Genomic DNA, 27,463 nt, shown 5'->3' on the forward strand with positions numbered 1-27,463 from the left:
CAGGGGCAGGCATTTTCCTCCCCAGGTCACATACTCGGGTTCTACCTCTGACCTTAAAATCTGGCATTAGTCAGAGAGCTGCTGTTTTGTCTCACCCCGTGCATTACTAAAACACATATTCAGGTGGTATGTGCTTTTCAGTGCTTATGGGCACAGGCACTGCAGGATAATGCACTGGATCACATGGTCGGTGGTTCAAACTCACCAGCTGCTTGTTGGAAACCTATCCAGGGCTGCTATGAGTCAGAACTGATTCAACGACACTTAACAACAGCAGGTACTTTGTGGCACTAGGAACTTCAAATGAAATGTATCCACAGATCAGGACTTCACGTTCTTTACATCTTTGCTTCCCTGACAAAATCTAATGGGCTCACTTATCTATAATAGGTGGATGCTGCTGCTAAGACATATCATCTCCTCCAGGAAGCCTTCCCTGACCACCTTGGCAGAGTTATGGGTCCCCTTTATGCTTCCTGTCTTCACTTAGAGCTGTGTTGTAATTGTCTACATATCTATAGATGTCCCTCATAAGGCAGGGGGGAGGACAGGATTGAGTCACGGTAGTGTCCCCAGCACATGGCACAGTGTCTGCCACACAGGATGTGATCAATGAATGGGTATGGAATGAAAAACAAACATGCATAGACCCAGGGTGGGGTCTGGCATCCTGTGGTTTCAGCTGCAGCAGCCCCTGGATAATCACATAGCCAGTGGTGCGTAACAGTGGGTACCCAGGGAAGGAGCTGGGGTCTTCCCATTGCCACTGCTAGTGAAATGAAGGCAGAGGTACAGAAGAAAGGAGACACTGAGAGAGAGAACTCAAGATTTCTGATCTCCATGATCTCCTGACCGGGGTCAGAATGAGGCCTGAGCTCTCAACCCCACTCCTCCTACCAGGTGAACTGTGTGACGAAGTGGTCGACCACTGTGTGCCCGAGCTGAACCTCTGTCAGCATGAGGCCAAGTGCATCTCCCTGGACAAAGGATTCAGGTAAGACTCAGCTTCATGGTTTCACTCCTCAGCACACAGATCCCAAGAACTCTGCCTGCACCAGTGTAAGTTTGAGGAAGAGGCGTTGGGCCTGTGTGTCCATCTGTCTTTCTCTGTCTCTCTCTCCATATATCTCCTTTCCAGAGCTAGAAAGATAGAACCATCTAGAGTCCCAAACTGGTCACTTTTCACTTGTACAGCCTTCTCAGGGTCCCTCGCACTGTGGCTGCACCAAGTTGGCCACTGTGTTTACCTCGTGGTGGGGAGACCTGCTGGCATGGGAAGAGTGGGCTCTGACTGTTCAGCAGCCACAGCCATTAGTGGGGGTGTCTCCATGGCAAGCACCTGAGCCAGTAGGAGCTAGGGGAGCACACAGAGCAATTCCAAGGATGAATGTGAGAATGCCTTAGGGAGAAGGTCATGTCAATTGTTGAGCCTGAGAGTCAAATCATGCCCTTGGGAAATCCCTCTTGGACTCTGCCTCTACCCCTTCTCCCTCCACTCTCTTTCATGGAGGAAATCCCAAGACACTCAAGACCTGGGATTGTTCTGACATTAATGGGAACAGTCTAGAGCCTTGTGGTCAACAATGATGTCTCAAACTCAGCCATAAACACTGCTGTCTCCCTCTCCTGCCCCAGCAGTTCTGCCCAACACTGAAGGGAAGTCTCTAGCACCAAGGAGTCAGGGATTGGGGGGGAGCAGAGACCAGAACTGGTGGTGGGGCGGGGGGCCAAGAGTGATCCTCAACAATGATACCTAAAATAACCCTACAGAGCCACCCCCTAGAGAGGAGGCACCTGGATCTGGCCTATGCTAATGAGTCTTTAAGAAAAATCCTGACACCTTTGGCCCAGCTTTTGGTGGAATTGAAATCCATGCTGTAGATCTCTATAACATGTAGTTTTCATTAAAAGGCAGAGTTCCCAGACTCTGGAGCTTTTGAGAGCATGATAATATGTTGTTAAATATTAGGATTTCATAGAAACTCTATCCAAAAACATATACAGTTGTTTTTGAGTTGATGCCAACTCATGACAACCCCGTGTTTGTCAGTCGAACTGTACTCCATAGAGTTTTCAGTGACTGACTCATCAGTAGATGGCCAAGACTTTCTTTTGAGGTGCCTCCAGGTAAGCTGGAACTGCCAACCTTTCAGATGGCAGCTGAGTGCTTACCCATTTGCAATACCCAGATTCTGTTATTTTTATGATTTCACTAGACTTTAGGATCTGTGAAAGTATTAGACTAAAGAAATCATAAAAGTCACAAAACGTTAGGGACTTTGAACTGTGGAATCTTGTTGTTCAGTGCCATCGAGTTGATTCCAACCCATAGCGACCCTGTTTAGGGTGTTCGAGGAGCAGCTGGTGTGCTTGAACCACCAACCTTGCAGTTCAGGTGGCTTTGCAGTCTGGTGCATTAACCCTTCTTCTCTCAGCACCACACCAGGGCTCCTAGAGTCATGGAATCTCAGAAACTTGAACTTGTGAACTTTTAGAAGCTCAGAATCTTAGAATAAGAATGTTAAGAATCTTAGACTCTAAAACCCCTCTCCCCCATCGGTCTACAAATGCCCATTGTTCTGGGTGCTATGGGGACTGTAGGAGGTCTGTTATTTCTCCCCTTAAGGCCCTTGCTATGAATCTGGGAGAGGAAAACTTGACACAAAGCAAACATTGAGAAAAGAGGGACTTTCTGGGTCCCCTGCTTTGGCTCTGAGTGCTTCTGGCTCAGGAGACGTGCTGGAGCAGAGCAGGGGAAGACCACCTTGGAGGTGGGATGTGAGGCGAGTTCAAAGGGTGAGTGGAAAGTGGACGGGCTGAGAGAAGAAGGGAGAGCCTCACAGGTGGGGAGAAGAGCATTAGTAAGTGTTGTTGTTGTTGTTGTTATGTGCTGTGGAGTCGGTTCCAACTCATAGCGACCCTGCATAGGGTTTCCAAGGCTGTAAATCTTTATGGGAGCAGAAAGCCTCAACTTTCTCCCACAGAACAGCTGGTAGTTTCGAACTGTTGACCTTGTGGCTCGCAGCCCGATGCATAACCACTACGCTACCAGAGCTCCTTTACCAGAGTCTGAATTAGGTAGGGTGTACAAGGGGTGCGAATTTGACTTTGCTTTTTCCAAGCCTAGAGCTCATCACCAGGGAAAATGCAGGTGATATGTTAAGGTCTCTGGTTTTGTTGAAAGCAAAGGAAGTATACCATCTGTCCATACATGCACACACTCCTTTCAAATCCACCTTATCTGTCCCCCTCTGAGATATGCCAGGTGGGACTTTAAGGTAGCTGAGTTCTAAGGATGCCTCCTGGAACCCCCTCCACATCTACTTTTATCCTCCCAAAAAAGGGAAGGGGTGAGTAGGGGGCTGATCAGGCTCCTTTGCCTCATAAGTATTCAGAGCTTCCTTCTCCACCTGGGCCCCAGACCACCTTCTTGATTAGGGTAGCATGTGGTGATGATTTGGGCTCTGCACAATAGAATTCAGCTGCTAGGTCCAGAAAAGGGTGCAGGTCTTGCAGGAGGCAGAATATCCAGCAAGAACGTATATTTGCCTATGCAATGGTGTGTCGGAACCCTTTGGAGGAATTTGGTACACTCAGAATTTCTGTGCTGGGATTTCTACACAGGGTCATCACAGGCAGAGGAGCCCAGAGATGCATAGTCCACATCAGGGAGGCCACATTTCAGCTGGAGCAGATTTTTCTAATGAGATCTGAAACCTCAGCTAACAGACCTGGTGATGGAGCTGCTGATCAGAGGCAGAATCCAAGTACAGGGCTGAGTTGAGCAGACACTCCCACCCTCTTGTCTGGGGAACATCAATGTTTATAAATAAACAGCATGAATTCAAGGGGAGTGCTTGGTAGTGACCGTCATCATCATGGGCAAGACTCCTCATTACCATCTTGAACTTCTCGTATTGACTCTTTCACTCTGTGCTTATTCAGTACTTCCCTAGATTCTCATTTCATTTTTTTCTCTCATGAGGCTTTTGATTATTGTTTTAACGTGCTGAAGATATAACAAGAGCTTATGCCATGTCAACATCTTTCATATGTGCAATGCAGCAACGTTGGTCACATTCATCATGCTGTGCACCCCACCACCACCACCACTGTCTGTTTCCAAATCATCTCACCACATTCATGGAAACCCCCTCAGCAAAGACTCCTCTTCCCCTCCTTCTTCCCACCTCCAGGTACCCACTAATAAACTTTGGTTTCTATACATTTACCTATTTCAAATAAGTGAGATCCTACCATATTTACCCTTTGTGCCTGACATGGTTTAATAGGTGGGGTGTTTCCAAGTTTTATCCTCATGGTGGTATACCTCAGGACTCCATCTTGCTTTACGGCCGAGTGATAGTCTGTTGTTGGTATATACCACACTGCTTACGTAGTCATCCGTTGGTGGGCATTTAGCTTGTTTTTAGCTTTTGGCTGTTGTGAATAGGACTGCCCTGAACACTGGTGTACACTTTTTTGTGTGTTCTTGCTTTCAGTTCTTTGGGTGTATACCTACAATTGGAATTATTGGGTTATGGTAGCTTGCTGTTTAAGTTTGACAGGAATTAAAATTTAATTTTTAAAGCAAACAAGAGGTGACATTATTACTGAGTAGATGGTTTATTTCCAAAAGTGTTTGACACAGTAAGTGTAAACTGAATGTTAATATTGTGAAGGGTCCTTGTGGAGGTTCCTTCAGCTGGTCTCTTCCTCTTATGGAGGACAATAAACTCTCCCTTCCAGGCCCCAATGAGACACTCAAGTTCCTTACCCCAGGTCCCTGCACAAAGGAAGTACTAAAAACACAAAAACAACAAACCGACTGCCATCAAGTCAATTCCAACTCATTAGTGACCCCATGAGACAGAGTAAAACTGTGCTGTATGGTTTCTGAGCTTAGCACTTTGAACCACTGGTTAGCAGCCGATGTTTAACCTACTGCACCACCAGGGGGCTCTAAACTGAAAGTTAATTCTGTGATTCCAACTCTGCCCTCTTCAGCCTGGCTCCTGAAAACGAGATCCACTCCCCATTGAAGCAGACAATCATACACTTGCAAGCAACAAAGTCTGCGCAGAGCACCCTTGATAGCTAAAGTGGAGCCAGGCTTTGTGGAGCCTGGGAGAGTCAAGGGGAGCTGTAAGGAACTTGGGTAGATAGAAGCGAGAGGGAGAGGCTGCCTGAGAAGAGCAGCCACTGGGATGCTCACCAGACCCATGGAACAGCTTTGTTCTGCCTGCGTTACAGGTGTGAATGTCCCCCTGGCTACAGCGGGAAGCTCTGCGAGACAGACAACGATGACTGCGTGGCCCATAAGTGCCGTCACGGGGCCCAGTGTGTGGATGCGGTCAATGGCTACACCTGCACATGCCCACAGGGCTTCAGGTATGATGGAGCATCACCACAGGGAGGAGAGAGCTGGGCCAGACAAGACGGCATGGGGACAGGTTGGCCCAACTCTCTGTGGTCCTGTTAATTCCCTCCACCTTCTTTGACTTTTTCAAGTCCCAAGAGGAATATAGAGCTGACATTATTAATCTGATTTGTAACCCCATGTGGAAGTTAGACATAATGTTCATGTTCCAGCGCACATAATGTCAAACTTGGACATGATTCTTCAGCAGAAGATGCTACCATCTTGGAGCCCAGCCATGTAGCTACAGGGGTAAGATAGCCACATAGCTAGTGTCAGGAATAGTCTTTCTAGGCTTGAGAGGAAACCTAGTATAGTGCCCAATGGCAGAAAATGAAGATGAATGGGGTATTGGGGGCCAGTCTGTAGAATCATGAAGTTGGGAAGAGAAAGGAGAGATGAGAGGCACTGGCCAAGGGCCCAGGAGTTGTCCGTGGAGAATGGTAGAGCCTGGGTTCCAATTCTAGTTCCCATACTGATGGTCAAGGAGAGTAAGAAGGTGGAGATGACCAGGGGCCACACTTAAGACTGGGGGACATTCCAGTCTATATCAGTACCCACTAGATGATATAAATACAGATCTAGAGTCATAAATGAGTAACGTGCAACCTTGTCTTGTCCTGGGTACCAAGAATATGAATCTAGAAGGAACCCTGGGGCTCACAGACCAGGGTTTCCCCAGGCGCCATTTAGACCTTTGTTTCAGAAATTTGTAAAAATGTGCATTTCCAAGACCCTCCCCAAAGCTAGTAAATTTGAATTGGAGGGTTGGAGAAGGGGCTAGGAATCTGTATTTTGAGCAGTGGACTGTGGTGACATGGATTCGGGGAACCTGTGCTCTAGTCTACCTTACCATTTTATAAATGGGGGGCAGGGGAGGAGTGCAGGGACTTTCTGGCCAGTTCTCTGACTTTGGGGTTTTGAGAGTACGGTGTTGCTGTGGTTATTAAGTATCACGGAGTCCATTCTGGCTCATAGCAACCCTATACAGGGTTTCCAAGGCTTTAAATTTCCACGGGAGCAGAAAGCTTCATCTTTCTCCCGTAGAATGGCTGGCAGGCTCTAACCATGGACCTTGTGGTTTGTAGCCCTGTGCTTATTGTATGGAGCCACTGCACTCCCTGAGAGTATGATCATATGTTACAAATAATTAGGATTTCATAAAAGCACCACCCTCAAAATAAAGAGAGTGGCTGTTGAGTAAATTCTGACTCACAGAGCAACCCCATGTGTATAGGCACCTCTGGATGGGTTCTGACCACCAGCCTTTCAGTTAGTAGTCAACCCATTAACCGTTTGCAACATCCTGAGACAACATATATGACAATGTTCTGCTGTTGTTCATAAGGCTTAAAGGAGGACTTGACCCCGTTAGAGGTGGAGCTGGGACTGGGTCTCTGAGTTCCCATCTTGCCCTGCTGTCTGCTAGGGGATCTGTAGCTGAAATAACTGTGATTGTCTGGTCTTGTGCCTTTCTCTCCCTCCCACCCCAACTCCCTCCACCCTCCTCCTCCACCCTCCTTCCAGCGGGCTCTTCTGTGAGCAACCCCCACCCATGGTCCTGCTGCAGACAAGTCCCTGTGACCAGTACGAGTGCCAGAACGGAGCGCAGTGCATTGTGGTGCAGCAGGAGCCCACCTGCCGCTGCCTGCCGGGCTTCGCTGGGCCCCGGTGTGAGAAGCTGATCACTGTCAACTTTGTGGGCAAGGACTCCTATGTGGAACTGGCCTCCGCCAAGGTCCGGCCCCAGGCCAACATCTCCCTGCAGGTGCGCCCCCACCCTACCCCACCCTGCCCTGGTATGGACCCAACCTGCCCACGTGCTCTCACGGCTCAGACAACAGCTGACATGCCTGGAGCATAGCATCCTCCCCTCCCCTTAAGCATCACAGGATGTCTTGGATCTCTAGTGCAGCTATAACAAATACCACCAGTGGCTGGCTTTAGTAAACTGAAATTCATTCTCTCACAGTTCGGGAAGCTAGATGTTCGAATTCAGGGTACCAACTCCAAGGAAAGGGTTTCTCTCTGACAGCTCTGAGGGTGGTCCTAGTCATTAATCTTACCTCTCAGGAGGCTTTCAACAGAGGGACACCGGGGCCAAAGGACATGCTCCACCCCTTGCTCTTCTGTCTTGCTGTAAGGCCCTCCTCTGCTCATTTCTCTCTCCTTTCATCTCTGACAAATAAAAGTGATGCAAGCCACACCCAGGGACACTCCCCTTACATCTGACCAGGATTGTTAAGTGAGTTAGGGTGTTGTACCCCTGCCTAATCCTCTTACCTGATTGGCTGATATCAGATCATATCATGAGGAGGATTGCATCATTATAGAACTATCAAATTACATTCTTATGAACTGTCAGACAACTAAAAATCATGGTTCAACCAAGTTTACACATATTTTAGTGGTGGTGGTGGTTATGTGCCATGGAGTCAGTTCCGACTCATAGCGACCCTGTACATGGTTTCTGAGGCTGTAAATCTTTACAGGAGCAGAAAGCTTCATCTTTCTCCTGCAGAACAGCTGGTAGTTTCGAACTACTGACCCTGAGATTAGCAGCCCGATTCATAACCATTACACTACCAGAGCTCCCTGACACATACTTTAGGGGGACACAATTCAATTCATGACAAAGGACAACACTCAGTCGTGGGGAATCTGGGCCAGCTCTGTCCAAAGGAGGCTAGAAACCATTACTAACCAGCTGTTACTGCAAACAGCAGCCTCCACTTCCAGCCTCATTCATCCATTCCTCTAGAAAATATTTGCTCAACTTCTGTATGTCAGACGTAGTGCTCAGCAGTAGGGGTGCCATGGTGGAACACGACACAGCCACTTGTCCACGGCAGAATGAGAAGGAGACAGTGTCATTGGTGGGTGCTGTGGGAATATACAGAAGAGGTAATAGTAATCCCAGACTGTTGGGAAGACTCAGAGAAATCTTTCCAGAGCTCATATCTAAGCTGGGATCTGAAGGATGAGGAGGCGTTTGCCTGATAAAGGGTTAACAGACAGGGTGAAGGATGGAGGGGGTGAGATGAGGCCAAGCTTGAGGGGGTCCGCCTGTGCAGAGGCCCAGAGGCACAAGCAATCATGACATTTTCAGGGACTGGAAAACCATTTCATATGAGCCCAGTTCTTCTCAGACTAATTCCTTTTAGGCTCTTCACATGTAGACATGAGCACATTTATTTCAAACTGCATTTCTGCAGGAGCTAAATGCTGTCCCATGGGGCTGATCACAGAGAGGTTGTGATAAAGAAGGAACAGGCCCTACCTATAGGCTTGCTAATGAGCTCTGGTAGTTCTGTGGGTTAGACGTTGGGTTGCTAACAGCAAGGTCAGTGGTTCAAACCCCACTAGTCACTCATCAGGAGAAAAATGAGACCCGTCTGTGCCCATGAAGATTTATAGTCTCAGAATCCTTATGTAGGGTCATTATGAGTCAGAATCAACTTGATGGCAGTGGGTTTTGCTTTGGATTACTCCATGCAAAGAATGGAGAACTACACTAAAAATAATGGTCACCAAGACAGATAAAAAGGCCCTACAACCCTGGTGTAGCTTATAGACTAGGGATGAAGATAGGAATTAAACAAATAACGCTACCTGCCATTGTTTAAGTCTGGTTGTGCTGGGAAATGATGAGGTGCTGATAGAATTACTAATAGCATTAGGGGGCAAGAAGGTATCTAACCTAGTCTGGGAAGGTGTACAGGAGAAAGTGATATTTAAGCCCAGACTTGCAGTGTGAGTAGGCCTTGGCTCACAGAGGCCAAATAAGTAGTTCCCACCTGAGTTTCTAGCCTTGTCTCTAATCACTCCCCCCACACACAAACACAGCTACTTTAACCCATTGCTGTTGAGTCTATTTTGACTCATGACAACCTTGTGTGTCAGAGTAGAACTCTGCTGTGTAGGGTTTTCAACGGCTGATTTTTTTACAACTCGATCTCCAGACCTTTCTTCTAAGGTGCCTCTGAGCGGATTTGAATCTCCAGCCTGTTGATTAGTTGTTGTTGTTGTTGTTATGTGCTGTCGAGTCGGTTCCGACCCATAGCGACCCTGCACAGGGTTTCCGAGGGTGTAAATCTTTACAGGAATAGAATGCCTTTACGGGAGTAGTAGCTGAGCACATTAACCATTTACACCACCTAAGGTCAGCGGTTCAAACCCACCAGCTGCTCCTCAGAAATCCTATACAGCGTTGCTATGAGTCAGAACCAACTTGAAAGCACTTAACAAGTATCCTTATGCATACCTTAAGCACAAACCCATTGGCCATCCAGTGAATTCTCACTTCTAGTGACCCTACAGGACAGAGTAGAACTGCCTCTTAGGGTTTCCAAGGCTGGAATTTTTACAGAAGCAGACAGCCCTGTCTCTCTCACACACATAACAGCTGGTGGGTTGAAACCACGGCTTTCCAGTTAGCAGTGAGTGATACACACACTTACCCACCTCCAAACTTTGGTTTATGCTGTTGCCTCTGTGGAAAGACTCCCTGCTCCATCTCTCATTCTCTTGCTACCAAGGAATTTTCTTCTTTCAAAACCTCAGTCAAATCACCTATCTCCTCTTTAAAGTGATCCAGAAACCGACTATGTACACATGCACTGAAGCAGAATTACTGGATTCCCCTCCCAAGTCCATCTAGTCTAGAACATTATGCTTCATCTGTTTGCATTCCAATCGCCTACTGTGGTGTTATTTCTTTCTCTACGTGGCTCTGCTGCTATTCTGGGAGCTCTGGAAGCCACAACTCCGTTGATCTCTCTATTCCCAGTGCCGAGCACACAGTTGTTGTTGTGATGTGCCGTGGAGTCGGTTCCGACCCATAGCGACCCTGTACAGGGTTTCCGAGGCTGTAAATCTTTATGGGAGCAGAAAGCCTCATCTTTCTCTCACGGAACAGCTGGTAGTTTCTAACTGATTCGTAACCACTACACTACCAGAGTATCTACTCAATAAATGGTTGAAATGAATGAGTGATGGGATAAACAGATTAAGTCCTGATTAAAACTAATGATGAATAAATTTCAATCTAGGAGGACCTGGCACACAGAAGCACTGGGAGCTGCCTGTTGAATGAACTGATAAACAAATGAACAATTAGGACAGGGTATGAGATATGGAGTCCTGGTGTGGCACTGTGGGTTAATGCACCAGACGGCAAAGCTGCTTGAACTGCAAGGTTGGCGGTTCAAGTTCACCAGCTGCTCTTCAGAAACCCTATACAGGGTCGCTATGGGTTGGAACCAAAGTGACCGCACTTAACAACAAATGAAATACATAGGCTCATCGTGGTGGTGGTTGTGTGTCTTCAAGTTGGTTCCAACTCACAGCATCCCTATATAGGGTTTCCAAGGTTGTGGATCTCTATGAGACAGTTTCATTTTTCTCCCATGGAGTGGTGGGTGGATTTGAACTGCTAACCTTGTGTTTTGCAGCCCTACCCACTATGCCACCAGAACTCCTTATATAGGCACATTGCAGCACATAATTCATGCTGAAGAATATGTGTTCAGTTGCTCAATCAGTATTTTGCCTGCCCTCTGGGAACATGCAGACTAGATGGAAGAGGAAATGTGGATAGAATTCAGATAAGAATGGGTTCAGGAGTTACCACCTGGAAGAGGGCTTTGTGATGGGGCGTGGTGAGGTTAGCCCAGAAGTGAGTCTACCCACGTGCTCTCTGGCTAATCTCTGCAGGTGGCCACTGACAAGGACAATGGCATCCTTCTCTACAAGGGAGACAATGACCCCCTGGCACTGGAACTGTACCAGGGTCACGTGAGGCTGGTCTATGACAGCATGAGCTCCCCGCCAACCACGGTATACAGGTAAGGACACTGCACCCACGCCGGGCTCTGCTGCTGCCTCTCCCCTCACCCACACTCTCTCCTGGCACAGAGTGAGGGTCAGTATGGGAGGACTTGGTAAAAGAGGAAGGCAGGCCCACACAGAGAGATGACACCTCATTACCATAAGATAAATGGCCAGCTGGCTACTTTGCACCAAGCAGGGTGCTCCAATGGGGACAAGGCTGCTAATGAGATGCCCTTTTCAAAATGTCATCCTAATCTTTTATTAGTTTAAGAAAGAAAACAGGAGGAGATGAGCATGAGACGCCAGGGGAAGAAATGCAAGAGCATTAAGGAAGCAGGCTGACTCCTTAGTGACTTTCTAACTCTACTCAAGGACAGCTTTTTCCTAAATTCAGGCTTCTAAACTATCACCATGATTTCTGACTCATCAGTATGCCAGTTGGACTATAGCTGAATATGCTACTTTACATCAATTTGAAATCTGCTCACTTTTTAAATTTAGCTTCATCTAAATCACAGACACACGGGTTCAATATGTTAGATTTTTTTTTTTGCTACTTCTCAGGAAATCATGCATATTACATGTCATACATACATAAGAGATAACACACCGAACCAGCGACTGCTCAGTCAGCTCCTCCTCATACGGCTCCATGTGTATCAGAGGAGAATGGTGTTCCAAAGGGTTGTCAGTCATAACTTTTAGAAGTAGATCCCCAGGACTTTCTTCCAAGGTACTTCTGAGAGGGCTCAAACCATCAACCTTTTGGTCATCAGCCGAGCGTGTTAACCCTATGCATCACACAGGGATATTAATAATGTGTTGGTGGTGATAGTGTGCTGTTGAATCAGTTCCAACTCATAGTGAACCTGTATAAGGCTTCTGAGGAGCATCTGGTGGGTTTGAACTGCCGACCTTGTGGTTTGCAGTCCAGTGCTGATCCTACAGTGCCGTGCCAGGAGTCCATGAATAATGTATACATAACTATTAAAACAGACAGTGTTCCTCTGTGTCACACCTAAAATGATGTTGTATGCTCTACCAGTGGAACAAGAGCCAGACTTTAGGAAGTGACCATGCAGAAGAGGATGGAACCCAGAGGCCATCTGCCCCCTTTGGAAGCCAGAGTACATTCGGCTGGGGATTAGTGAAGAGCAGACATTTTTCAGGCCTTTGTTTCCATCACTAGGGGTGGATTATCCAATAAGCAAGGTAAACAGGGACTTACTTGTGCTTATTTACTAACATGTCAAAACATATGAAATGGTTCATTCCAGATTAGCAAGTAAGCACAAGTAAGCCTATGCTTCCCTTCTCTTCTGGGTACTCCTTCCATGTCAGAGACTGTCCGTTTGAAAAGAGGGTTTGATTCTGTAGGAAGATGGCTTTGAGTTTGGGAGAGAGACAGATGCCAGTCGTACCTAGAAATAGAATCTTCGATGTAGTGAAAAAACTGTCTCTGTGAGTTGGAAGTGACTCGATGACACTTAACAGCAGGTTAGTAAGTAAGCACAGTAAGCCCAGGTTTGCCTTGCTTATTGGGTAATCTAACACTGCCAGTCACTAAACATTCTCTTTAACTGAAACTCTATATTGACCTTGAGACTATTAAACAGATAGCACTTTTCTGTGGGAGTGGAGGGAGTGGAGTCCTTGATCACGCCCCTCATTGAGCCTCTAATACGCTGCCAACAATCCCTGCTGAGAACAATTGACTTAACCCCACCTAGACCAGTTACCAGCAAGTTATCCCACCCATAATGACCTATGGGTGCAGAGTAGAACTGTACTCCACTGGGTTTCCAAGCTTGTGGAATCTGATCACCAGCCATTCCTCCAAGGTGGGTTTGAAAGCCTGCACTGACAATATTTCAGCTAGTAGTCAAGTGTTTAGCCGCTTGCATGACCCAAGGATTCTTGGTTTAAAGCAGTGGGTTTCTAATTGAGAATCCTCAGACCAAGAGGATCAGCAGTCCCTGAATCCTTGTGAGAAAGGCAATCCTTAGACCATACTCCATGCTAAACCAGAAACTCCAGATTTTATGAGCCAACTTCCAAGTGATTCTGACGCACAAGTAATTCTAATACGCACTAGCTTACTGGCGGAGCGGCCATTGGAGCTGGGTCTTAAGGAAAGGGAAGAATTTGTATGAGCAGAAGGATGAGAACAAGCCCAGCAGACAACAGGTAGAAAGAAGGTTCTAGGTGGAAGGTGGGTAGAGAAAAGACTAGCAAATCAGGTGCAGTCAGGAATGGGGTGACATCAGAGGAAAGGGTTTACTCAAGAGGTCTTAGACTTTTCTGGAGTCTGGGCATCTGAACATCTGTGTCCCTAGAGCCACTAGACCTGGAGGAAGTGGTGGAAGGACGTTGATTTGAGGAGACAGGGCTGGGAATCCAGAATTTAGGGTCAGAGAAACTCAACCTCTCTGTGCCTCAGTTTCCTCCTCTGGATAAGGTGGGTCATAAGAGAATATATCTCTTGCATACACTGTTGCAGGTTGAGGTTGACCTAATGGGGCTCTTGGCAGATGGAGCCTCTACCTAGGCATGTCCAGGATAGAAGGTGAAAGTCAGGCTCGGTGAGGTGGCTGGGTCTCGGTGCAGAGCTCAGGGTGTTGGTGTGAGGTGTTGGGGGCATGAGGGAAGTTGTTTGGTAAAAGCAATGATGTAAATGGCAGGAGTGGATTCCTGGTGTAATGCTGTATGATAAGCACTAGACTGCTAACTACAAGGTCAGCTGTTCAGTCCCACCAGCTGCTCCTCAGAAATTCTATACAGGGTCACTATGAGTCGGAACAGACTCAACAGCACTTAACAATGGCAGCAGTGTTCAAACATTCTACTGTTACCTAAACCTGGGCCTAATGGATGAAATGGGATCCTGGAGCATTCCTGTCTCCTAAAGGCCTTGTCAATGAGTCATGGCAGAGGGGGCAAGTGGATGCCCCACATCTGAGGACCCTTCAGCTGCACAATCCTAAAGACTCCCAGAAATCCCATATATAGAGTGGTCATAGTCCCGAGCACTTCTAAGATAGCCTCGTTTCTGCCCTAATGGCACACTCTCACACTCACCCACTCAGTGAGTGTCATGCACTTGAAGGGGCAGGTCCTGGCCTAGGTGGAGGGAAAACAGTGTTAAACAGAACACATCGGGGGCAGAAGACAGACATAGCAACAAGCAGTGGTTCCATAGGCAGAATAAACCCATCAGGAGGCTATGTGGACACTGAGAGGAAGACACAGGTATTCTGCTTGGAGGATCTGGGAAGGTTTCCTGAGGGAAGAGGTGTGCAGGTGGGCCCAGGATCATTTCCAGGAGCTGAGGATGCCCTGGGGAGTAGAGGTACCATCAGGTGGACTGGAAGCAGCTACTGAGAAGGGGCTAGGGTACCAAGAGAGCACAGATTGCGCTGACCTGCAGATAAGTCAGGAAAGCTCTTCTCCAAGGTCATGCTACCCCCAGTATCCTCGGAAGCCTCAGAGCCAAAGCCCAACCAGACCTGATCTAACCAGGGCACTGGCAGCCTGCCTACTTGTCAAAACCCCACTGACCAGCCCCCAGAGTGAGATGAACATCCAAGGACAACACATAGAAAACACGTGTTAAGTGCCATCAAGTCCGTTCTGACTCATAGCAACCCTATATAGGGTTTCTGAGGAGCAGCTGGTGGGTTTGAACTGACAACCTTGTGGTTCAAACCGCCCTTGTTGTCCAGTACTTATCTTACAGAATCACACAAAAAAGCCCATTTGAGTCCTTCATAGATAGAGTCACTATGAGGCAGAATTGACTCGATGGCAGTGGGGGAGTCATGGGTGGCCCCCAAACGGAAACAAATTTCAGTCTTTTTTGGTTCCAAGATTCATAGAAGGGCATCCTCATCTTCTACAAAGCTGAGGTGAGACTCCATTCTAATGGGCAGCTGACCTCAGCTTTGGCAGATGCTGCCAGGTGGGAATATAGATTCTCAAAAAAATTTCAGAGTTCCATCATGAAGTATCTTAGTTTCTAAATACAGTCCATTTTAAGACACGGCAAAAGAGCTCTGTTTGGCCTACTGACTAAGACTTAATTACCAGAGTCCTATCCCTTGCCAAGGTCTTTGTTACAATTGGACCCCAGGCACGTATCTGTACTTGATGGTTAGATAGAGGCTTCACTCAAAGGCCCTCAGCTAGGAAGGAGCAGAGCTAGGATTCAAACCCAAGAGCAGAGAATCATTGCTGCAGCAGGGTACCAAACCCATTGCTGATGAGTCTATAATACCATATAAGACAGAGCAGCACTGCCCAAATGGGTTTCTAGACTGCTACATGTTTCTCCCTCAGAGCAACTGCTGGGTTCGAACTTCCACCTTTCAGTTACCTGCTTTCTCAGGCTGTGCTGGTAAGTGCTATCAAATCAGTTCTGACTTATAGCAACCCTATATAGCGTTTCCTAGGGGCAGTTAGTGAGTTAGAACTGCCAAACTTGCCAGTGCTTATCCTCTAGTATCCCAAGTGTCCCTGACATACCAGGAAGTCTTTGTTCCTGTGAGGCTCTATCGCCACCTAGTGGTTACCACTCAGTATCCAGGTCCACTTACAAGAATGAGGAGACTCTCTGTTCCCTTGGTGTCTCAGGGGCACAGGGTCCTATGGGTTTGGGAGGCCTGGGTTTGAGTTCTGTTTCCGTGACTTATGACTTTAGGATGGACATTATAAAGCTCTAAGCCTTGGGGCTCATTGCCAAATGTGAGGGGGAAAGCGGTGAGGGGAATGGAATCTCTCACTTGGGTTCTAAGGAGTAAATGAGAAAATGCAGATCAAGTGTTTAGCAAAGAATCCCCATATACCTGGTACCTAGTAAGGGGTAAGCATATGTCCACCTTGTTATAAAAAGCAAAAGAAAACTGGACAGCTTCCTCTGACCAATTTTTGGGACCCTTCCAGCCAAGCCGACACCTCCAATCTTTACACTTTTTCTTGCTTTGTTCTGGCCTCATGGATAGCCAGGAAGATTCAGAGCCCCCTAAATCTCTCTGCTGGGGACTAATTACTGGGACTTGGAACTATACTAGTGTCATTTCTCTGTTAGAGATTAGCAGCAGTTTAAAAGAAAAAAATTTTTTTTCAATTTTTCCTATAGTGGTTGTTGTATACTATCGATTCAAATCATAGATACCCTATATGACAGAGTCGAACTACCCCATAGGGTAATCTTTCTGGGAACATATCTCCAGGTATTCTCTCCCACAGGGCCACAGGTGGATTTGAACTGCTGGCCTTTTGGTTAGTAGGTGAGCTCTTTACCATTGCACCACCAAGGATCCATTATTTTATAGGAGCAGAGCCATTTTCCCCGTTGATATTTTACTTAAAAGGACAAGATTTAAAAACCAATATAAGCAAATAGAAATGGAGCCTTCCTACTTTGCAGGTGGTGGTGGTGTGCCGTGGAGTCAGTTCCGACTCATAGCGACCCTGTACAGGGTTCCCGAGGGTGTAAATCACAAAGCCTCATCTTTCTCCCGCGTAACAGCTGGTAGTTTCAAAATGGTGATATTAAGGTTCGCAGCCCGTTTAATAACCACTATTCTACTAGAGCTCCTTGGATGGTGGTGAAAAATCCAAGCCTTGGATGCCACCCACCCCAAACCTCCAGGGGCCAGCCCACTGTGTGAAAATCACTGGCTTTAAGTATTATTCCCAGGAGACCCTGGTTAAGATGTGCCAAGCAGGAAGCAACCTGCTACCCCATAAGCACCTACTGGCATAAACAAGGTTCAGGGAGGCTTGGATTGGGAGTCCACCCTGACTCTGAATCCCTCAGTTCCACCATTTCCTAGCAGTGGACCCCTATTCATGTTACTTAGGGTCCCTTCCCTAAGTGAAGTAGCGCTCACAAGGGTGCCCTCCTCCTAGATGGCTCTGAGCCCCTGGAAGCATCGTCAACTGTACAGCTCTGGCCAGCTGTAACAGTGAGAAATCCTTGGAAAGGCTGTGCCTGGACCCACTAACCTACTCCCCTCCTGGCCCCAATCTTTCCTTCTACCCCCATCTCCTCCAGTCATTAAATGCAGTGGTTAAATTGCCCATTAAAATGCAGTGAGGTTGATATTAGCACCATCCCCATTTTACAGAAGTGGCAACAGGGAGTGGGGTTGTGGGGTGGGGGGCTTAGAGAAGTGATGTGCCTTGCCCAGGCTCTCTCAGCTTAGAGGTCCCGGTGTCATATCAGGACTCTGTGGCCCCCAACCCTGAATGTTTTTGGCCAAAGAGGACACCTGGAGCATCTGGTGAGGCACTGTAAAGCCCAGCTCTTTATTTAGGGACAGGGGTGGGGAAGAGGGACTGGCACCATGCAGTCTGCCCTGCCTGCAGCTCTTGCTCCTGTGACTCATATGCCAAACCTGTCTCCAGGCCTGGTGCCCTTTGGGGCGATGCACCAGGTCAGAGTCCGTCAAAGGAACACCAAAAGGGGGAATGGGAATAGGCTTAGAGGCAGCAGTCAGGAAGGGGGTTAGTGTGTGTGTTGTTTCTGTGCATGTCTGGAACAGCAATGCAGTTGCCCCAGACTCCCTGGGTTTTAATGTTGGACGGGAATGCCAAGACCACCCACCCAGAGTTGTTTTCTCTCTCCAGCATTCCTTTCTGACAGGTGGCTGCCTAACATCTGTTTACACACCTCCAGCGATGGGGAGCTCATTAGCATTCAAGGCAGCCTCAGTTTGTGGGATGGTTTGGGAGACTATCTGCATTTTTTTTTCACGTGTGTTTAGAAAACTGTGTGAGGGCTCAAAGGCAGAAGCTTATGGTTGCTCACAGCAGACCTCATTCCCTCACCCACCATCCTCAATAAGTGGTCTGCAAGATCTGCCTGCTGCCTTGCTCTCAGCTCACTATGTGGAACAGCTGTTAGCTTCTGAAATAGAAAAGTTGCAGCTTGCATGGCATCTTGGCCCCCCATCACAAAACCACATCCCCCGATGAATCTGCTTAGCCACCACCCCACCCCAAGGCCCACTATCCTGTTTCTCATTTGAGCTGATTTAGAAGGAAGGGAAAAGACAGTGGAATGTGAGCTTTGTGAGTGCAGGCTCTTTGTGATCACTAGGTCAGGGATCACTAGGGCATTGTGGCTCATGGGGACACTCAGCTGGGGGAAGGGAGGAAGTGGGTAGACAGAGTAATGGATGAGTGGCTGGATCGAGTGGTAGATGAATATAAGAGAGGTCCTGCTGGGTTTAAGAGGGTACTAGGTTCTCTAACGGAGTCCTGGTGTGGCACTATGGGTTAATGCAATGGTTTGAACCTCCTTGGAAACCCTATACAGGATCGCTATGAGTTGGAACTGGCTCGATGGCACTTCACAACAACAGGCTCCTTACACACCCTCGTGGTGCTGTAGGGTAAGCTCTGGACTATTAGCCACAAGGTGGCAAATCAAACCCACCAGCCACTCCTAGAGAGAGAAAGATGAGGCTTTCTACTCCTGTAAAGATTTACAGCCACGGAAACCCTATACAAGGTCACTGTGGGTTGCAATCAATTCAACAACGTTGGGTTTAGCTTTTTGGGTTTTGTTGTTCACAACCACAGCGTCTGTCACTACTTTCTCTCAGAGGTTGGCGCTAGAGAAGTGGTCACTTGTCTGCAGACAAAAGGTTCTGGTGATTGCTTTTAATATTAACACTAAGAAAAACTGCTCATAATTGCCCTGTGATTTATATTCTACAGAGCACTTTCATGTACTTCTTCTCTGATTGCCATGAGCATTCTGTGAGGTTATTCTCTTCTTACAGATGTGAAAACTGAGACCCTGATAGGTTCTGTGATTAGCGTTAGACCCAACCAGGAACATGAGCTGGGATACACTCTGCTTTCTCTCCTTCACCCACCTTAGCCTGTCTTCTCCCAAGCACTTCCCTGGCTTGCTTAGCTGCTGAGATAACTAATCTGAGTTGGTCACTGAAGCTGCCCTTCCCAGCCTGGGTTGACCTCTCTACTGACACTGTCCTGTTGAAACCCCCAGAAACCAACACCGAGCCACTGGAGAGAGTTCCAGGGCAGAGAAGTTCTCTGTAGTTACCACCCCCAACTGAATGGATCAGTTAGAGTTCAGCCATTCCACAAAGACCCTGTTCTTAAGGGAAGAAGGTGTCACATCCCCAAAGCCCTGTGTCCAAGGTTGTTGTGTGTTGTTGCTGATCCTGACTCACAGTGATCCCATGTGACAAAGATAGAACCATCCCAAAGGAATTTCTAGGCTGTAATCTTCACAGGGAAGTTCTGGTGTGGCGCTGTGAGGTAATGCACCAGACTGCAAAGCTGTTTGAACTGCAAGGTTAGTGGTTCAAGCTCACCAGCTACTCCTTGGAAACCCTATTCTAGGTTGCTATGGGTTGGAGCCGACAATGATCTTTACAGAAGTGATGCTGTAGGATAAGCACTGGACTGCTAACCACATGGTTGGTGGCTCAGACCGACCAGCTGCTCCTTAGAAACCCTATACAGGGTTCCTATGAGTCAGAACCAACTTGATGGACAGATCACTAGGCCTTTCTCCCTTGGAGTCATTGGGTAGATGACCTTTACAGTAGCAGCTGAGCACTTAACTGTTGCACACCAGGCCTCCTCCTGCCAAGGACTGTTGTTGTCATACCAACAAGTTGTTCTCGTACCAACATGTTGGTTCCAACCCCTCTGTGTACAGCAGAATGAAACACTGTCTGGTCCTGTACCATCCTCATCATTGTTGTTATGCTGAATCCCAATACTGCAGACATGGTGTCAGTCCATCTCGTTGGGGGTTTCCCTCTTTTTCACTGACTCTCCACTTTATCAAGCATGATGTCCTTCTACAGGGACTGGTCCCTCCTGATAAAATGTCTGAAGTATGAGAGATGAAGTCTCGCTATCCTGGCTTCTTAGGAGCATGCTGGCTATACATCTTTGAACACAGACTTGTTGGTTGTTCAGGCAGTCCATTGGGTATTCAATATTCTTTGCCAACACCATAATTCAAAACCATCAATAATTGAATGCTTATGAGGCAACTGGAAGAAGAAAACAAATATAACTTCAGAGTCAATAGTAAATTCTGCCTTCAGGCACCTTACTAACTGGGTGACTTCAGAGAGACCATTTAACCTTTCTGGTTCTCAATGCCTTTATCTGTAAAATAGGATATATATGACACCCATATCATAGAATTTCCATAAGGCTTAAATAATATAAGCAAACTATCCCACACCAACTTACCTGTTGTAACTCCTTGGTAAGTATCTGCTGATATTATCAGAGGCAACATGGGGAAAATGATGTAATTTCAAAGTTGAAAGGACTTTGGTCCAAATCCCTGCTCCATCAGTTATTAACTGTGGCACCTTACTTACCTTATTGTTAAGGTAAATTATTTACTTACTGAGACTCCAATCCTCATTTCTGCAATGAGGATAACAAACCTGGCTTTCAGGATTGTTGTACACATTCTCTCCCCAAATGTGGTATGAACACCCTTGGTTGTATATGTGATGAATTTAGGTGGGACATAGACACACTACTGAAATTTTAACTGTTAGGTGAGATGAGTTGTTTTGGGTTTTTTATATGTCCTATAAAATAAAAATCCCATCAAAATTCTTTTCTTCTTGCAAAATACTCCTTAGGAAAAATGCTGACCCATCTTGTTACTGATATTTATAGAGAGGAAATGAGGTGGTTAAAGATAGAGCTGTTCAATAAGTAATGGTCTAGGTAATGTGCAGGTAGAGCAGTAATTAAGGTGGACTGAGTATGGAGTTTACTTAACCCTGGCTAGAGCAGGATGTAACTAATGACAATTAGATGTCATACCTTGCCTAGGCTAGGTCCCATACTAGAAGGGAAAAAAAAAAAAATGCCATCAAGGGCGTCATGAAGAGACAAATTAGAATGTGGATGGACGTTTAGAAAAAAAAGCCCTGATAATCAATGTTAAATTTGCTAAAGTCAATAACTGTGTTGTGCTTGTGTCAGAAAATATTCCTATTCTTTAAGGGGCAAAGGGCCCTGAAGTATGGAACTGAGCTCTAAATTGTCCATTAAAAAAAATAATTTTAATACGTATGTGTATATGGAGTTCCTGGAGTCCTGGTGTGGCACTGTGGGCTAATGTGTTAGACTGCAGTCGTTTGAACTGCAAGGTCGTGGTTCAAGCTCACCAGCTGCTCCTTGGAAACCCTATACAAGGTCACTATGGGTCAGAATCAACTCAACAGCACTTAACAACATATGGAGTTCCTGGATGAGACAAAGGGTTAACAGGCTGGTCAAAACATTGGTGGCTGAGTCTACCCAGAGTTACCTCTGAAGAAGAGATCTGGTGATGTGTTTCCAAAATACCACTCATTGAAAGCCTTGTGATGCACAGTTTTACCCTGAAAGATATGAGACTCCACAGCAACTGGTTGGGTTTGGGTTATGTATACCCACTGCCATTCACACTCATGGCAGCCCAATAGCACAGAGGAGAACTGCTCCCGAGGGTTTTCAACACTATAAACCTTTACAAAAGCAGACAGCCTTATCCCACTCCTGAGGAGTGGCAGGAGGGTTAGAACTCACAACCTTTCAGTTAGCAACCCAATGTTTAACTTACTGTGCCACCAGGACTATAGGACAGGGGGAACTTCAAAAAATTCATGGAAAAATTCCGTTCTCTTTTCTTTTGTCTACAGTTTTTTTTCCTTAGTTATCTGGTGCTGCTGTAACAAAAATATCACAAGTGGATGGCTTTAAAGAACCAAAAATTGTTATTTCCTCATATTTTGAGAGCCTAGAAGTTCGAATTCAAGGCACTGACTCTAGGGGGAATTCAAGCTCGAGGGGAGGATACTTGTCTCAGCTCCCATAGCCCCAGGGTCCCTGTTCCTTGATCATCCCCACATGTGCTTGTCTGCCCCAGTTTGTGCTCCCTCGTCTGTTTGTGCTGCTCCTTAGGTCACTTTGAAGTGATGACGGTATGGTATGTACTCAGTAATCTAACAAAGGAGTCCTGCTGTGGCACTGTAGGATAATGCTCTGGACTGCAAGGTCCATTTGAACTGCAAGTTCAGTGGTTCAAGTTCACCAGCTGCTCCTCGAAAACCCTATGAGTTGAAATTGACTCAGTGGCACTTAACAATAACACTGTAACAAAGAAAACCCTAGTTCCAAACAGGACTATATACATCCTCAGAGATTCCCAACATATATGGGAGTGAGGGACACAAGTCAATCCATAATACACACATATACGTATATATGTGTGTATTTCTGTGCATATATGTGTGAATATGTACACTTCACATATTCATGTATTTACATAAAGTAAAAGAACAAAGGAGAAAATAAATGGGAGTACTAGAACGATCCTGGTAATATTCTGTGTTTTGTTTTAGTTTTTGCTGCTTATACAAGTTTAAAATTATTTCCAAATGAAAAATTATTTTTTAAAAAAAAAAACTCAAGTTCACAGCCTAGTGCCCGGCTGTGGAAAGCACTCAGCAACCACTCTGGCTCTCTCCCCTTCTGTCCTGCGCAGCGTGGAGACCGTGAATGACGGGCAGTTTCACAGTGTGGAGCTGGTGATGCTGAACCAGACCCTGAACCTGGTAGTGGACAAAGGAGCACCCAAGAGTCTAGGAAAGCTCCAAAAGCAACCAGCAATGGGCACCAGCAGCCCCCTCTACCTTGGAGGTAAAGTCCTCTTCCCTACCACTCGTTCCTCCTCCCTACCACTCGTACCTCCTTCACCACCAGCCCTCTGTGCTCCCCCACACCCTGCTTTCTTCTCTGCATCCCCTGCCAAACCCAAATCCAGGAAGTCTTCCTGGAGAAAGTGATGACCAAACTGATTTCTAAAGGATGAATAGGCATTAGTAAAGGTGAAGTGAAGAGTCCTCCAGACAGAGGACGGGTGTGTGCAGATGCGTAGAAAGAGGAGAGAGAGGGCATGGCTCCTTCATGGACTATAAATTGGTGGGAGGGGTGTAGATGGAATGAGGGAAGGGTGACAGGAGGAGGTAGGCAATAGAGGCAGGTCCAGGCATCACCCATCTGTGTCTCGGGTCACACACCCTCTGCTCTGCCACCTCCTCAGACACTGTGAAGGAAGCTGAGCACATGAAGGTAGTAGAACAGGTTTGAGATCAAGGTCATATCAAGGCCACCTGTCTGGCAGGGCCTAGGCCAGTCATTCTCAAAGCTTTATGTGCAAAAAAAGTCACCTGAGAAGCTTGTTCAACACAAATTCCTGAGAATTTCCCCAATCATCCATCTTGGAAGGACTAGACTGGGTCCAGGAATCTACCTTGTTAATAGGTTGTCTAGGTGCAGGAGGGATCCAGGAATGCCCAAGGCCCACAGCAGACCCAGAAGGACAGCTTCTCTCCCTTCACCTGCTCCACTTGTAGCTGGAGCAACACTGGGTGCTCTGGTTCCACACCTAGGCCAGTCTCAGTCTCACATCAGGAGGAATGGGTTGTAGAAGAGGAAACAGAACAGAAATCCAATTTAATTGGCAGCAGAGCGACTCTTTACCAATCGCTGTGTAAAGATACTGAGAAGGGCAGTAGCCATAACAGAACCCTAAAGCAGCAAAGCAGCCTAGAAACATCTTTCTCCACAAAACCCCACTTGACCAAGGCTGCTGTCCCAAATCTCCCTTCTCTCCCAGACTCTAGCTTGCCTGTCCTGGGGTCAGTGGTGCCAGATCCTACCCAGTGGGGATAGTCAATCCCTCTGATCAGCTTTGGCTACATGTGGTGAGGGATCAAATCACCTCCATGTCCTGGAGAAGCCTAACTTTAGGTTCTGATAGGAAATGTTCTGTATTTAAGTACTGGCAGTTAAGTGCTTGAAGGAGTCAGTGTGGGACAAACAGTGCATGTCCGCTATGGACAATGCTCAGAGGCTGGGTCTGGCCAGTGACCTTGATTTGAGCAGCAGAGGGTCAGCACTGTGAAAGCTCAGCCAGGAGGGGTCTGCTGGGTCAGACAGGGTCCAGGGAGGGTCTTCAGGCTCCCATTCTGGTGTTGTTTTCTGCAGGTATCCCCACCTCCACGGGTCTCTCAGCCATGCGCCAGGGTGGGGACCGGCCACTGGGAGGCTTCCATGGCTGCATCCACGAGGTACGCATCAACAACGAGTTGCAGGACTTCAAGGCTCTTCCCCCGCAGTCGCTGGGCGTCTCACCGGGTTGCAAGTCCTGTTCTGTGTGCAAGCATGGCATGTGCCGTGCGGTGGAGAAGGACAGCGTGGTATGCGAGTGCCACCCAGGCTGGGCCGGCCCACTCTGTGACCAGGAGGCCTGGGACCCCTGCCTCGGCCACAGGTCAGTGTCTCTATCTCACCTGCATTTTTCTTAGGCTCCCAGCATGGACTCAGCCCCTGCCCCTGCATGAGAAACAGAGGCATAGTAGTTCAGCTCTAGATGAAATCTGTGTAAGATGTAGCTGCTTCAGAGGTAGAGATGCTAAACTTACATAATTCAAACAGCAGGTCCCTCTCAGAGGCAACAGTTTCTGCCTTTTTAAAACACCCCAGGGATGTCGCTATCCAGTGATCTTTAGAACCTGTGCAGTATTTCAGCAAGCCCCTTGTGCTGCCTCTGTGTGAGCAAGACAGGGCGTGCCCTTTGGACTGCTCCTTGGGCGCTCGGTTTGGCACGTGGAGCTAGGGTGAACGTCAGCCCTAATTTGCTTCCTGCTCTGTTGCCACATACAACATGCATGGCAGCCCTGAACTAGAACCACACTGGGTGATCTAATCATCCACTCCTTTATTCAACAGATATTATTGCAGGATCACCATTCTCTGAGTTAAAGGTTAGAAACCCATAAATAACACCAGAGCCAATAATGGCCACTTGGTTGGTTGAACAAGCTGGTAAATGGTGTTTTGGATCAGGAACAAGGAGCAGTTATAAAGCATTGAGTTTGCTGTGCCTCTCGTGTGTGTGTGTGTGTGTGTGTGTGTGTGTGTGTGTGTGTCTGTGTGTACTTGATTCTATAATTAATATAAATCTTGGCTTTGAGTGTCATCCCAGTAGGGACACCGATGCATCATAGTTCAGAATCTAGGCTTTGGAATTACACTTTTGGCTTGGGTTTTCTCATCTATGATATATGGAGGAGACTAAGGATATCATGTTTGGTAAGGTGGAGAGTCAGAGAAAAAGAGGAAGACCCCTAACGAGATGGATTGGACAAGTGGCAACATCTATGGACTCAAGCGTGGCAACAGTAGTGAAGTTGGCCCAGGATCTGGCAGTGTTTTGTTCTGCTGTGCATAAGGTCGCTATGGGTTGGTACTGACTCAATAGCACCTAACAACAACAACAAACCTCCTGTTTAGGAGTCATGGTGTGGCGCCGTGGTATAAAGCACTGGATTGCAAGGTTGGTTTGAACCCGGTGGTTCAAACTCACCAGTGGCTCCTTGGAAACCCTATACAGGGTCACTGATGAGTTTGAACTGACTCAATGGCACTTAACAATCTACTGCATAGAAACAGCAAATTAGAGGTTTTTATGGAAATCAAGAGCGGTGCTAGAAATAAAGCACTAAACACACCATGCATGTATAGCAAGTGGTGGTGCTTAAGTGCCGTGGAGTCGTTTCCGACCCATAGCGACCCTGTACAGGGTTTCTGAGGCTGTAAATCTTTACAGGAGCAGAAAGCCTCATCTTACTCCCATGGAACAGCTGGTAGTTTAGAACTGCTGCCCTTAAGGTTCACAGCCCAATTCGTAAGCACTATGCTACCAGAACTCCTTATAGCAAGTAGTAGCTGCCAATAGTCATAGTTGCCATACTTGTGGTGGTGGGTGTGGGTGTGGTGGTGCTAATAGTTGTAGTCATAGTGTTAAGTGCCATCGAGTTGGCTCCAACTCATAGTGACCCTGACCTGTAGAGTGGGGAACGTCCGGCCCACGGACCATATACGGTCTGCAAAGGCAACCGCAGTTCTAGCCATCACATTGTTGTTGTTAAGTATCATTGAGTCAATTCCTACCCATAGCACCCTGTATAGGGTTTCCAAAGAGCAGCTGGTGAGCTTGAACCACTGACTTTGCAGTTCAAACGACTTTGCAGTTCAAACGACTTTGCAGTCTGTGCATTAGCCCACAGTGCCACAGCCATCACATTAGGGGTGAGTTAATTAAATGTTTGACTAAATACAGTAGGCTAATTTTTAAGTTGATTTTGTATGTCCTGCAAATAGATGTTTAAAATTTTGGCAGAAAAAAGATTCCCCACCCCTGCTTTATAGGGTTTTCAAGGAGCAGATGGTGGGCTTGAACTGCCAACCTTGCGGTTAGCAGTCCAGTGATTATCCTACAGAATCACACCTGTAGTCAAAGCAGTAGTGGTGGTGTACCGTGGAGTCAGTTTCAACTCATAGCAACCCTGCACAGGGTTTCCGAGGCTGTAAATCTTTATGGGAGCAGAAAGTCTCATCTTTCTCCCGCAGAGCAACTGGTAGTTTCAAACTGCTGACTTTGAGGTTAGTAGCCCAACCTACAACCACTACGCTACAAGAGCTCTTTAGCAGTAGTAGTAAACTAAACCTACTTCCATTGAGTCCATTTCCAACTCTTAGCAGTTCTATAGGGCAGAGTAGAACTGCGCCATAGCGTTGCTGAGCCTGAACCTCTTTACAGGAGCAGACTGCTTCATCTTTTTCCTGCAGAGCAGCTGGTGGGTTCAAACAGCCAAACTTTTAGTCAGCAGCCCATCATTTAACCCACTGTGATCGAGTTGATTCCAACTCATAGCGACTCTACCTAGGGTTTCTGGAACTGTGAATCTTTATGGGAGTAGAGAGCCATTGTGGCTAGCAGCCCAGTACATATTCTACTGTGCTACCAGTTCTCCTTTCTTAAAGTGGTGGTGGTTGTGTGCCATGAAGGCAGTTCTGACTCGTAGCAACCCTCTTTAGGGTTTCCCAGCCTGTAAATCCTATGGAAGCAGAAAGCCTCCTCTTTCTCCCAGGGACATACTGGTAAACTCAAACTTCCAACCTTGTAATTAGTAGTCCAGTGTTTATCCTACATAGCCACCACACTTGCTTATAGTAAGTTTGTCATCATTATCACTTAACATGTTTTTTGTTGTTAAGTGCCATAGTCAGTTCTGACTCAGCGACCCTATAGGGTTTCTGAGAAGTGGCTGATAGGTTGGAATCACTGACCTTGTGGTT

At 47.0% G+C, this 27,463-nt stretch overlaps 1 protein-coding gene across 1 annotated transcript in view; it reads left to right on the top strand.

The window, feature by feature from the left end:
• SLIT3 (slit homolog 3 (Drosophila)) overlaps nucleotides 1-27,463 on the top strand; it is a 939,392-nt gene that overhangs the window by 889,271 nt on the left and 22,658 nt on the right. The window contains exons 29-34 of the mRNA XM_006864834.1: nucleotides 901-994; nucleotides 5,254-5,391; nucleotides 6,947-7,187; nucleotides 11,135-11,265; nucleotides 22,803-22,957; nucleotides 24,308-24,593. Coding sequence (XP_006864896.1) covers nucleotides 901-994; nucleotides 5,254-5,391; nucleotides 6,947-7,187; nucleotides 11,135-11,265; nucleotides 22,803-22,957; nucleotides 24,308-24,593 — 1,045 coding nt within the window. The remainder of the gene's footprint in view (nucleotides 1-900; nucleotides 995-5,253; nucleotides 5,392-6,946; nucleotides 7,188-11,134; nucleotides 11,266-22,802; nucleotides 22,958-24,307; nucleotides 24,594-27,463) is intronic.

This window comes from Chrysochloris asiatica, unplaced genomic scaffold (genome assembly GCF_000296735.1).
Source record: "Chrysochloris asiatica unplaced genomic scaffold, ChrAsi1.0 scaffold00071, whole genome shotgun sequence".
Taxonomy (NCBI): domain Eukaryota; kingdom Metazoa; phylum Chordata; class Mammalia; order Afrosoricida; family Chrysochloridae; genus Chrysochloris; species Chrysochloris asiatica.